This window comes from Xenopus laevis, chromosome 3S (assembly GCF_017654675.1).
Source record: "Xenopus laevis strain J_2021 chromosome 3S, Xenopus_laevis_v10.1, whole genome shotgun sequence".
Classification (NCBI taxonomy): domain Eukaryota; kingdom Metazoa; phylum Chordata; class Amphibia; order Anura; family Pipidae; genus Xenopus; species Xenopus laevis.
In genome coordinates, this window is record NC_054376.1 from 83,956,711 (window position 1) to 83,969,516 (window position 12,806).

General features: G+C 39.3%; 1 protein-coding gene across 1 annotated transcript in view; it reads right to left on the minus strand.

The window, feature by feature from the left end:
* The window catches only part of nell2.S (neural EGFL like 2 S homeolog), a 132,198-nt gene that overhangs the window by 43,888 nt on the left and 75,504 nt on the right, over window positions 1-12,806 (minus strand). Inside the window, exon 12 of the mRNA XM_018255905.2 lies at window positions 7,283-7,411. Within this exon, the coding sequence (XP_018111394.1) occupies window positions 7,283-7,411 (129 nt within the window). The remainder of the gene's footprint in view (window positions 1-7,282; window positions 7,412-12,806) is intronic.

The window sequence follows — 12,806 nt, forward strand, 5'->3', positions numbered from 1 at the left end:
TTTCAATCAATCGTTCATAATCATGGAAAACACTGCACACATTAAAACCAAATTATATTCAAAATAAGGTATACTTTAATGGTAAGGTCTGATCCAATGTATGAACCCATAGTTTTGTGCTAGGAGTTGTAGCAACCAAGACATAACCAGTGAACGATTCAGGCAGCATTGTTGTGGCTATATTAACTTAAACACTCAAGCATCCGTTTGGAAGCTTTCCCTCTTCCTCACTCATTTGCTTTTGTAAGACTGATTACACCTTTTCATTAGCAGTCTAAAGCCAGGGATGAAAATCAAATGACTGAGAAACTTGGCAGAGCTATTCTGCACACACCAGCTTCCTAAAACATCAAGCCTGATCTCAATAAGCCAATGCATTCCTAGCTAGCCATCATTGGTGCTATTTAAATCAGAGGTCATGGCCTTTCTCAAGGCTAAAGGTGGCCATACATGGAAAGATCCGCTCGTTTGGCGATGTCGCCAAACGAGCGGATCTCCCTCCGATATGCCCACCTTGAGGTGGGCAATATCGGGCAGATCCGATCGTGGGCCCTAGGGCCCAACGATCGGATCCTAGCATTCGGCAAACGGGCGGTCGGATCGCGGGACCGCATCAACGAACAGATGCGGCCGCGATCCGACGGGATTTTTAAACCCATCCGATCGAGATCTGGCCGACTTTCGGCCAGATCTCGATCGGGGAAGCCCGTCGGGGGCCCCCATACACGGGCCAATAAGCTGCCGACACAGTCTGTCGGCAGCTTTTATCGGCCCGTGTATGGCCACCTTAAGAGACATTATAATCATCACCTGGTCTTTACTGGGATTCAATATAGACCCTGGTACCTTATTTCCATACAACCATTTTCAGTTTACTTTAGTGATTGTGGATGCTTACAAAAATCTAAAGTACTTAAAATACTAGGGACTATTTTGAATCCCAGTCCAGACCAGGTGATGATCCTTGAGAAAGGCTATTACCTCTGATTTAAATACAGTGAAACTGAACCAAGAGAAAGCAGAATACCCATTTCTTATATAGCCTAATGAATATTCTGATTGTACATTTTTACTCCCATGGGGTACAGTCACGTTTAACTAGTGTGGCCTCCTCCCAGTTGCAAATGGTTTTTAAAACAAATATAAGTGTGCGGTTCCTATGACTGGCAGATTGACAGACAGGGCCCCATCTCCCCTTTACTCAAGAGAAGACTCCTTGGAGCCACCAAATATTGTCAAAGTTATTGTCTTTTAAGTAATTATATATTAAAATGTTCTTTTATGAGAGTTCCAGTATTTCAATTAGAAAAAAAAACTGTCTTTCCAAGAGCCCTAGTATAGTTTAATATACATTATCTTGGCATGGCCTTCTCCAAAAGTGTTTTCCATACATTTATGTTTGTTGTGCTTTAAAATGTGTTTTCCATACATTTATACATTTTCGGTTCTCTCAGAGGATCTGAGAGTGGAGAATGATTTGTTTCCAGTAACCAAGAGGTCAAATTTATCCATTAGAAAGTGTTTCTAAATGAATTCAACTTCTGTTGCTTATTATTTACGCATCAGTGTCCTTCTCTCTCTATAGACTGTGCAAACAGAAAAATTGGTTGAAATTAAGATTTTTATTTTTACCAAATATGAATGGTTGCACTGACATGGCAGTTAAAGGATGGCCTTTACTTCTGAGCCTGTAAGACCGTCTGGTCTCTGTCTGAATGAGAAGGATTTGCAGTAGCTGGGAAAAAGGCGGTAAAAGGCTTACTTTTCTATCTCTAAGGGATCTTGCACTTAAGTCCAGGTCTGTGGCAAATGATCTCTGTTGTTTTTAAGTAAGTTATTTTTGATGATAGTGTATATTTTAATATGCATGGCATCAGACCTAAATACAGTCTATTTAAATGTACATATTCTGTGTCATTTTGCTCATAATCTACATCATTTCTGAACCTGTTTTTTTTCCACATGCCTAAAGTAAACAACACATATCTGTATATTTTATATGCAATTTATGTAGACAAGAAGGGAAGGTTCATCCTGCAGTTTATGTGCTGGAAAGGCTTGACCCTCTCTTTTCATCAAAGTTTCATTAGACAACCAGTTGTGCATGCTTAGCGTAATTATCATCATGTCTTTCTGAACAAGACAATTTAGCTTCAATTTTAATCACTAACACCGGTGTAAATTATGCTATTAGCATATGAGTCTTTTCGAGAAGCCTGTTTTAATCTCATTATTATTAGTAATAAAAGCAATTATATATTATTCTGAAACAAACTGTCATATCAGACAAGGTAGTAAATTGATAACTACTATTTTTAAAAAGTATTAATTGCATAAGAACATGAAATCTTGTAAAAAATGCAGATTTTTAAATCCAGAAAGGATTTATATATATTGGCAACCATGTAAATATACTATAATTTGGGGAATTATAAATTGCTAATATTGTTGTAGTTTAACATTAAAGGGATCCTGTCATCGGAAAACATGTTTTTTTCAAAACGCATCAGTTAATAGTGCTACTCCAGCAGTATTCTGCACTGAAATCCATTTCTCAAAAGAGCAAACAGATTTCTTTATATTCAATTTTGAAATCTGACATAGGGCTATACATTTTGTCAATTTCCCAGCTGTCCCTGTCATGTGACTTGTGCCTTTAGGAGAGAGAAATGCTTTCTGGCAGGCTGCTGTTTTTCCTTCTCAAACGGAAAGGAAGGGGGGTGATATCACTCAAACTTGCAGTACAGAGTGATTGAAGTTTATCAGAGCACAAGTCACATGACTTGGGGCAGCTGGGAAATTGACAATATGTCAAGCCCCATGTCAGATTTCAAAATTGAATATAAAAAAATCTGTTTTCTCTTTTGAGAAATGGATTTCAGTGCAGAATTCTGCTGGAGCAGCACTATTAACCGATTCATTTTGAAAAAAATGTTTTTTCCCATGACAGTATCCCTTTAAAGGGGTTGTTTACCTTTAAAATAACTTTTAGTATGATGTAGAGCATGATATTCTAAAACCACTTGCAACTGGTTTTTATTTTTCATTATATTTCATTATTTTCATTATATATATAATAATATATAATAATTATTATATTTCATTCTATTGTTTATATTTATTACCATGGCAACCATGTATAGATTTGAACAAGAGACTGGAATATGAATAGGTGAGGCACTCAATAGAAAGAGGAGTAATAAAATGTAGCTATAACAATACATTTGTAGCCTTACCGAGCATTCGATTTTTGGATGGGTCAGGGACCCCCATTTAAAAGCTGGAATGGATCAGAAGAAGAAGGCAAATAATTGAAAAATTATAAAAAAAGAAAAATGAAGGCCAACCGAAAATGTGCTTAGAATTAGCCAATCTACAGTATAACACACTAAAAGTTAACTTAAAGGGGTGGTTCACCTTTAAGTTAACTTTTAGTACGTTATAGAATAGCTAAATTGTAAGCAACTTTTTAACCGGACTTTTGTTTCCTTTCAGTCTTCAATATTTTAATGTAAAAGTTTAATACATAAATCATTCTGATTTAAAATGTGTTAAAATGTGATAACTATTGATTGTTACTTGTCACTGGGGGGGGGATCATGCAGTATGGTAGTTGGGTTCCCAGATAATCCTTGACCTCCTTCTCCTAATCAGGGGTGGACTAGGTCGGCAGGACACAGGGAAAAAACCGGGCCCAGACCACATCTCCCGATCAGCTGCCCCTAAAAAAATGACATGCGCACGGGGCCCAAGAAGTTTGGAACCCTGTGGACTCCAATGCTCCAGTCTGACCCTGCCCCTAATCATGTAGAGTGAGACCCTTGATGATTCTTACCCCACCCAGGGCAAGGTGGTTATGTGCAATCTACCATGCGGTGGTAGAGGTGTGTAATATGTATTTGACCCTACCATGTAGCCAGGGGCCAAATTCAACTAGATATTTAAGTATACATTAAATCATCAATCCTGGGTGGAAAAAATAAAAATATTTGTCTAGATCCTTGCCTATCCCCTGCACACATTAGGAGGCCTGTTTATTAAAGGTCAGATTTTTATGGTTTTAGAGGTTTTTGAAACCATGACTAAACTTACAAACTCTAAAACCGCGAATGTAATTGAATTTATTAAAAGATCCTAATATAAAAGGTGTGAGTGAATAAAGCACTGAACGATGAGGGGAGGAACCCTAGGTCCTTGGTCAGCTCATTATATAAATCATCTTAATCTGTAACTGGCTCTAGAATTATTAATTTAATTAATTAAATTGTTTAAAACACCAGGACAGGCAAAGTTTTACCAAAAATTAAAAAAACTACATTGCCTATCTGCATGCACATACAGTATATAATAAATACTGTAATTCATTAGCATATCATAATAGCTGTGATTTGATTCTGCTATGAGTAGAACTCAGTGCTTTGTCTCAGATGACATATTCATCTTTTTCTAGCTTTTCAATATCAAAAGAGATTAGAAACATCTCAAAGATGCAGCTGTCGAGTCAGACGTCATTAAGTTTCATTTAATGTTCTTGTTTTCAAATATTATTGGCATATCTTTTTGACATGTGTGATTGAGTATGATTTTGTAAATTTTTATTTTACAGTTGCAGGATAGCTATCAATCAAAGTAAACATGTTTATAAAAGTGGCAGTTGATATTAAATACCCTGCATTACTACCAGGCTAGCACTGACTTTCATATGCCGAAGGTCAGCACCTCTTGTTACAAGCACTTTAAGGGCACTGCACTTAACCCAACGCAAGCCTCTTTGGGTCAAATAGCAAATGTTATGAAAAACAGGAAATAAAAGGAAGGAATTTGGGAAAACAACTTGTGTATATGTACAAAGGAAGAGGCATACCGTATGAGTTTTACAAACTGGACATGTTGCTTGAACATACCTTATTTATTCTCCACATATAGTACATCTGTGAAGCACTACTTTTTGAATGGATCGAGAGCCCATATCATATTAATGCTTTCTGATCCAAAAACACAATTTAAAACAGATGGGTTTTAATACAGTGTTGAGTTTGGCCATTTTCTATTTGTTCCTCCAGGTTCTACTTCACCCCAACATATGCATTCTTCTTTACCTCAAATCCTTTTCCCAGTTGAATCAAAGCACCCCCAAAATATATATCTGCCATTCCCATGATAGGCACAACATGCAGTGCTGTTTTTTATATAGAAGATCTTCTAGGGCCACCTATCTTGGCAGGGCAAAGTGCATGTGCCAATGTGTATGCATTGCTTTCACCCTTTTATAAAAGCTATGTGGAGCGTAACATAAATATAATATTTGCCATTCAGTCTTGGTAGACTGGAACTTCTGCCCTGGTTAATGGATATGAACATTTTCCCCAGTAGAAAATGTGTTTATCTTATACAGATATAAAATCTATTATTCGGAATGGTTTTCCAGAGCTTTTGCTAAAAATCATTTAAACTCTATAGGATTGTTTGTAACCAATATGGATTCATGCAGATTAGTACAAGGTACTGTTTTATTATTACAAAGAAAAGAGAAATATTTTTTAAGTATTAAAATGTAATTCCTTATAATGGAGTCTGTGGGAGACAGCCTTCCTGTAACTTGGAACTTTCTGGATAACGGGTTTCCGTATAATAGAGATTCCATACTAGTACTCACCAAGGGGCACATTTACTAAGCTCGAGTGAAGGATTCAAATGAAAAAAACTTCGAATTTTGAAGTTTTTTTTGGGCTACTTCGACGATCGAATTAGCTAATTCGACCTTCGACTATGACTTCAACTTCGAATCGAACAATTCAAACTAAAAAACGTTTGACTATTCGATAGTTGAAATACTGTCTCTTTAAAAAAAACTTTGACTACCTACTTCACCAACTAAAACCTACTGTTAAGCTCCCCATAGACGCGACGATTCTTCTTGCCAAACCACCGATTTTAGGGAAGTCCGACCAATCCTTCGAAATTATCGTGCGGTTAGTGGGATTCGAACGATCGTACATCTTACGATTTTTGTCAGGAAATTGATCGGCCAGGTCAAAAAATCTTTGTCGGTCCCAGTGCAATCTATCTATGTTTGCAGGGCCAAGCAGGCAGCTCCCCTTTGTTTTCCTGGCAAATTGGTCTTTTTAGTTGATGCGAAATTTGGGGGTTGTGGAAGCACTCTTAAGGCTAAATCAAGGTATGTTTAAGTATAAGGGAAGTGCTACTTACAATGCACTTCCCTTTACCCGCCCCCTTTATACTAATGGTGGTCCTATGCTTTTAAATATGGGCGTTGGTTTGGGCAATCTCTCTCTCTTAAAAGCCCTTATGGGCGGGGGAGGATTTAGCCTTCAGACTGACACCAATGTTCAACACACACTGAATACAGGTAATGCTATTATGCAGAGAACCAAGTCTTTTTATACTATGACCTGAGATAAATAAGTTAGGGACCGCCATATGGGGTTTACCTTGACGTGGTATGGTGGCTTTTCAACTTTATGATCATAACTTTGTAACTAAAAACCCCTGTTTTGTAAACACATGCACTTGCATTTATACTGAATTGCTTATGAGACAGGGGACCAGGGAAGTGCATTGTAAGTAGCACTTCCCTTATACTTAGACATACCTTGATTTAGCCTTAAGAGTGCTTCCACAACCCCCAAATTTCATATACTTTTTAGTTGATGGTCAATTCGTATGATCGTACAATCGTTCCGAGAAAATCGTGGTCTCACGATGAGAATCGGATCTTTTAAAAATCTCAACATCTATGGCTAGCTTTAGCCTATGGGAAGCTTTCTTAGCAATTTCTGATCGAAGGAAAATCGTTCGATCGATGGATTAAAATCCTTCAAATCGTTCAATCAAACGATTTTTCCTTCAATCGATCAAACTAAATGCGGTAAATCCTTCGACTTCGATATTCAAAGTCGAAGGATTTTACTTCAATGTTCGAATATCGAGGGTTAATTAACCCTCGATATTCGACCCTTATGTAAATGTGCCCCCTATTGTATGGATAGTGCTAACTAATTCTGTGAACTAACATTAGACATTCATGTTTATATGGACAGCACATAAAAATTGGTCCACAAAGAACAGCATATTCCCCTTTTTACCTGCTTTAAGTAGAACAAATAGAAGGAAAAAAAAGAATTTTGATAGAAGGAACCTTTTAAGCTTTTAACAGCTTAGGATAATATAAAATATACAACCTGCTGCCAAACATATTGGCTGGTCCAGCCTTTTGTAAATCCATACCCAGTTGAACCCAATCCATACTTGGCTAACATACCTTCACAGTAAGCATTATCTTCTCTAAGGGCCCGAAAGCCATCCCGACAAATGCAAACAGCTTTATCATCTAGGTTCTTACAGATGGAATATTCCATGCAGTTGTGTCCTTCTGAACAGAAGTCATGTCCTTTAAAAAGCACACGTTATGCAGAGTTAGTTATCCTCCAGCATGTTGTTTATATTTTCATAAACATAAAAATAACTTTTATTTTATCAAGAGTGAGGCAATGATTGTTTACAAAACATTTCATTAAACTTAGAATTAAAACACAGAATCAGTCATTACTTCTGTTTTTCAGTTGTATTGTTTTTCTACATTATGTACCCATCTCTTAATTGTGTTCAGACATGAAACCCGGATGCCATATTTTCTGAATAAAGTGTTATTTTCTTTGTAAACCAGACTGAAATTAAAACTGCTAAAAATATAAGCCAAATCAACTAGGCAACTAATAACTTGGTTCACTCGATTTTTTTATCTGCCTCTAGTTCTTGCAGCAAATGTTAATATTCCTCCCTATTTAGATCACCAATTATGCCAACTCTATTATTCACACTGTGTGAAAATGTTACTTGGTACAATTACATTACTGTAGCCAGTTACCATGGCAATAAATGCATTGCAACAAAAATTGCATACAAGTGATGGAATCCACATTTCACCTATAATCTACATGAACCAGTTACCATTACACTCACACTGAAAAAGAATAAGGTTTACTTTAATTAACCAGTAAGTGTCCAAATTCTGTAAGCGACTGGTGACTCCCTGTTTTGTTTAAAGGGTAAGGCATTTTTTGGTAGCTTAAAGCACAAAATGTCTCAATGTCTGTATGTATTTGTCTGTAATGTATTTATCTGTATGAATTTTGTGGTCACATGCTCATTGCACCTCCACTTAATGGTTTAAAAATTAGTGGTGAGTACAACTTTCCTTTGTATGTTTTATATAGAGTAGATAGATAGATAGATAGATAGATAGATAGATAGATAGATAGATAGATAGATAGATAATAGATAGATAGATCTTTCCTTTAATATTTATAAATGTATTGACTGTTATATATAAAAAATATTCTATGTCAGCAGATACATATGATAAATATTACAGCTAGGAATTTCACAAACACACAAGTACACTTTAAGACTTTTCATCCATCCTCAGCCTACTGGCATTTACTTCCAAAATGTTGTGTATTTCTGGGGGAGACTCCAGTCAGATATTGGTTATGGATATCAAATTGTATACTGGGATTCCCCCAAAATGTAAAACTGGAACTGGGGATCTTCATTCAGTCATAGTTAACTCTGTACATGTAATCAAATATAAATAGAAACAAAGGCCATAGCAATCTTGACAATTCATTGCATGTAAAACCCACAGTAATACATTTTATATCAAGAACTCCACAGGCAGACAGCACTTCTGGATATGTTTATTGGGAACACTGCTGTAAACCGCCTAAAGCGTTTCGGGATTGTCAGGGCCGGGCCAAGATAGCTGGGCGCCCAAGGCAACCCGGCAGCCCTCTTCACCCCCTTGCGCGCCGGACTTCGAGTGCGCATGCGGCCAGAAATGCGCATGCACGCACAGCCAGAAGTGTGCATGCGTGCACATCAGAAACTGCGTGTGTCAGGAACTGTGGCATAAACTGCACATCCTGGAAATATTTTAATTCGTGAAGGGGGAAGAGAGCGCCAGTGGGAGAGAAAGGGTCTGGACAAGGGGTAGGCTGAAGAAAGAGGTACGTTCTTGCGCCCCCACTTGATTGCGCCCTAGGCACGTGCCTCTTCTGCCTACCCCTAGTTCCGGCCCTGGGGATTGTATCCCTTAATCATAATACATTTTATCTATCACATTAAAGGGGACCTGTCACCCAAAAAAATTATTCCAAATCCTATTTTATCACATTTGTCAAGCAAAATTAACTTTAATTACACTATATAAATTATTTGAATCTTGTTTCCTTCAGTCTGGGAATTCATAATTATAGCAAGCAGGCAGGAGCCATTTTGTGGACATTGTTATTAAGACAAGTCTTGTATCATCTCAGAATCTTGTTTGTGCACCAGAATGGGGGACCTGATGTCCATCCCCATGTTCTGGCTACACAATTAAATGGTAAAGAGAACGGGGGGATGTGGGGAGAACAGTGACATGTAGGAATTGCTGAATGGAAAGTGAAAGTAATTGTCTGCCCCGCCTCTATGCCCAGGGCATAGAGGAGGGGCAGACCGTATTTGATTGACAGCTGAGATTTTTAAATGAGCTTACAGCAGCTATGAATGTTTTAATAAAAAATAGAAATTGGATTTCATGTTTAATTTGAAAATTACTTTTATAATACAGATATTTGTGTCTGGGTGACAGGTCCACTTTAAAACCACAATAAATTACACACAGTTTACAAAAATACATTGTAAGCTAGAACTCTAGGAGACAATAAATGTACTGTAATTTCTAAATCAAACCAGCTTCTACGTTTTACATAGATTCCCTCCTCCAGAATGTATCTCACCTCAGCTGCTGGATGTTTACTACAATTAAAATACATGGCCACCAATATTTTAGAACAAAGCTGCTTATTATATTCCTTTTTACTTTTATTCTCCATATTAGGTGCATAGTACAGTAGAATGGACAAGTGGAGCCCGACGGGCCAGTTCTAATTATATATTTCTCTAGTCGGCCCTCCTGTCAGTGCAAACATGTGGGTTAATATCAATCTCATCTCTGGATGCAGGACAGAAGAATTGACCCCTCCCCTGGTACATAAGTTGTGGCTTCACCTCCCCTTGCCAGTTCTTTGTCCTGCCTCGGAGGTGAAGGACAGAAATGTTTCCTTTCTTTCTAATTCTTTTTTCTTTTAGCTTCAGAGCTTCTACATTCAAGGATGGGGACATGCTTTGCTGTCTCCCAACGTATGGTGACTTTCCCTCCTTGCAGTGCGTTGTGCAGCAAGTGGAATCACCCGAAGATTACTGCAGATCGGCAGTTATCCATGGAGTATGGGGACATGCTTTGCCGTTTCCCAACGTATGGTGACTTTCCCTCCTTGCAGTGCATTGTACAGCAAGTGGTATCACCTGAAGATATCAGCCCTGGATAAATCAGAGATGAGGGGCAACAAGGGCATCCAGAGAGGCCAGTAATTCCCTCCTTGCTTACACAGCAAATGGAATGAGTGCACATCACGCTGTTGGTAGGCCCAATACCATTCAGCTGCATATGTATTAGAGTAAGGGTATGCAGTGCTACCTATTATTACTCCCTATGACCAACACTAATAAGGTGAGAGTAAACAGTACTACAGCTTCTTACAATTACTCCCCTAAACCTAAAGCGACCAGTGTGGTACCTGGTTTTTGACAACTTTTCTCATGGTGCCATGGGCGTATTGTTTTGGACGCAGGCGTCAATATGGACACAATATGGACACAGCCGTCACAACGTCATTGCGCACGTCGCGCGTCTGACGTCATGACGTCACAAACAGCACGGACTTCTCAACGCTGTGTCACACACTCTGGAGAAGTTCAGCAAGCGCAAAGAGTAGCTTACACTCTGCACCAAAGCACAGAAGCCTAAAATAAGGCCCTACTGTTTCCAAGTGAGTTACCACCATAAGAGCCCTGTGCTAACAGAACCTTTGGAAAGATCAGATTCCCTAAGGAACTCAGGGACCACATCCAAACTGCCAAATCCTCTAAGAGGCCCACAAAGAGGGCAGAGAAAGTGGTGAAATGCAAAAAATTGAAAACACCTTAAGAAAATCTGAACAAAATTATTGTTCTGACTGTACCCCAACAGAGGCACCGATCTTGTTACCACAGATCAATGCTACCCCAGAGCATAACCCCATGTTTACTACTGACAATAATGAGGGGCAACAAAAGGCTACTCTCAGCTCCCCTACAGGGTTAACTCAGCGCCCAGGTCCAAATCTGCGGGAACAACCCTCCACATCCCAAATGCCCCTGCAATTAGGGGACTTTTTGGAATGGATAAAAGCCACTTTCCAACCTCCTCCTCAGCAATCACCACATGCTAGAAAGAGGAGGAGAGCTCAAGATGCCATGTCAGACTCTTCTGAACCGGAGGCTTCATTCCCATGGGCCCAAGAACTAATGTATCAACCACCTGAATCAGCACAACAATTAGCTGCAGAGGTGGAAAAACTCCATGCTACATTCGCTTTCTTAGCAGATTCTGCACTAGATATTGCTCGACTTGCAGCAAAATCCACAACTAGTACAGTAGTTGCCAGGAGAGCTCTATGGCTATGCCACTGGTCAGACGACAGCTTCTAAAAACAAACTGACCAACCACAAATTGTCAGGTGAATCCATTTTTGGACCAGAATTGAAACAAATCATTACAGACAGGGGGCAAAAGCACTTTTCGTCCAACGGGAAAGAGAGGTCTTCTAATGCAAACAAATAGATTTTCTACCAAAAAGCCATGGTCTGCTCAACATCGCAGTTACCAATCTTTTCGAAACCCTTCCTTTCGTAATTCCAATGCTGATCATGGAACACGGAGAAATAGACCCCAATGGCACCAACCAGTGAGGCAGGCCAGAAAACCAACTGCCTCAAAACCCAACTCCTCATGACTCATCTCAGCAACAGCCCCAGGTAGGAGGTTGTCTAACACAGTTCCTCTCCTACTGGGAAGCACATATTACAGACCAATGGGTGCTGCAAATAATCAAATTCGGATACAAAATTCCATTTTCAACCCTTCCTCCAAAACAATTTGTCCCGTCTATGCCCTCCCCACAAAGATGAGAGGCTTTGGATGTTCCCTGTTACAAGCAGGAGTAATTGTTCCAGTGCCGGAACTTCAGAAGTTTTGCGGCTTCTACTCCACCCTCTTTCTTGTAAGAAAAAAGGAAGGCTCATTCAGACCAGTCCTCAACCTAAAAAGGTTAAACAAATTTGTTTCCAACCACAAATTCAACATGGAGTCAGTACGCTCCACCATAGCCTTCATGGAACCCGACAATTTCATGACATCAATAGACCTGCAGTATGCTTACCTGCACATACCGATTCACCCAAGGTCACAACCATTCCTCAGATTTGCAGTCAAGGATAAGCACTTTCAGTTCACACCACTACCCTTCGGCCTCTGCACAGCTCCAAGGGTATTTACCAAGGTCCTGGCACCACTCATGGCTTACCTACGATGCTCAGGAATTCACATCTTGCCTTACCTGGACGATTCACTGCTAAGAGCCCAGTCCATAACACAGGCATCAACCGACACAGAGACCTGTATACTGTCCTGCAGCAACATGGCTGGTTAATAAATCACCGCAAGAGTTCTCTCATACCGTCGCAAACCATTCAATTTCTAGGACTAATCTTCAATTCACAACAACAAATACTCCAGAGAACACAGTTCCAGCCATATCTGCATTGTTCATTCCCGGAGTCCTGAACTGGGAAGCAGACTTCCTCAGCAGACAAGAGATCAGAGGGAATGGGAACTACACGGCGAGGTGTTCACACAAATA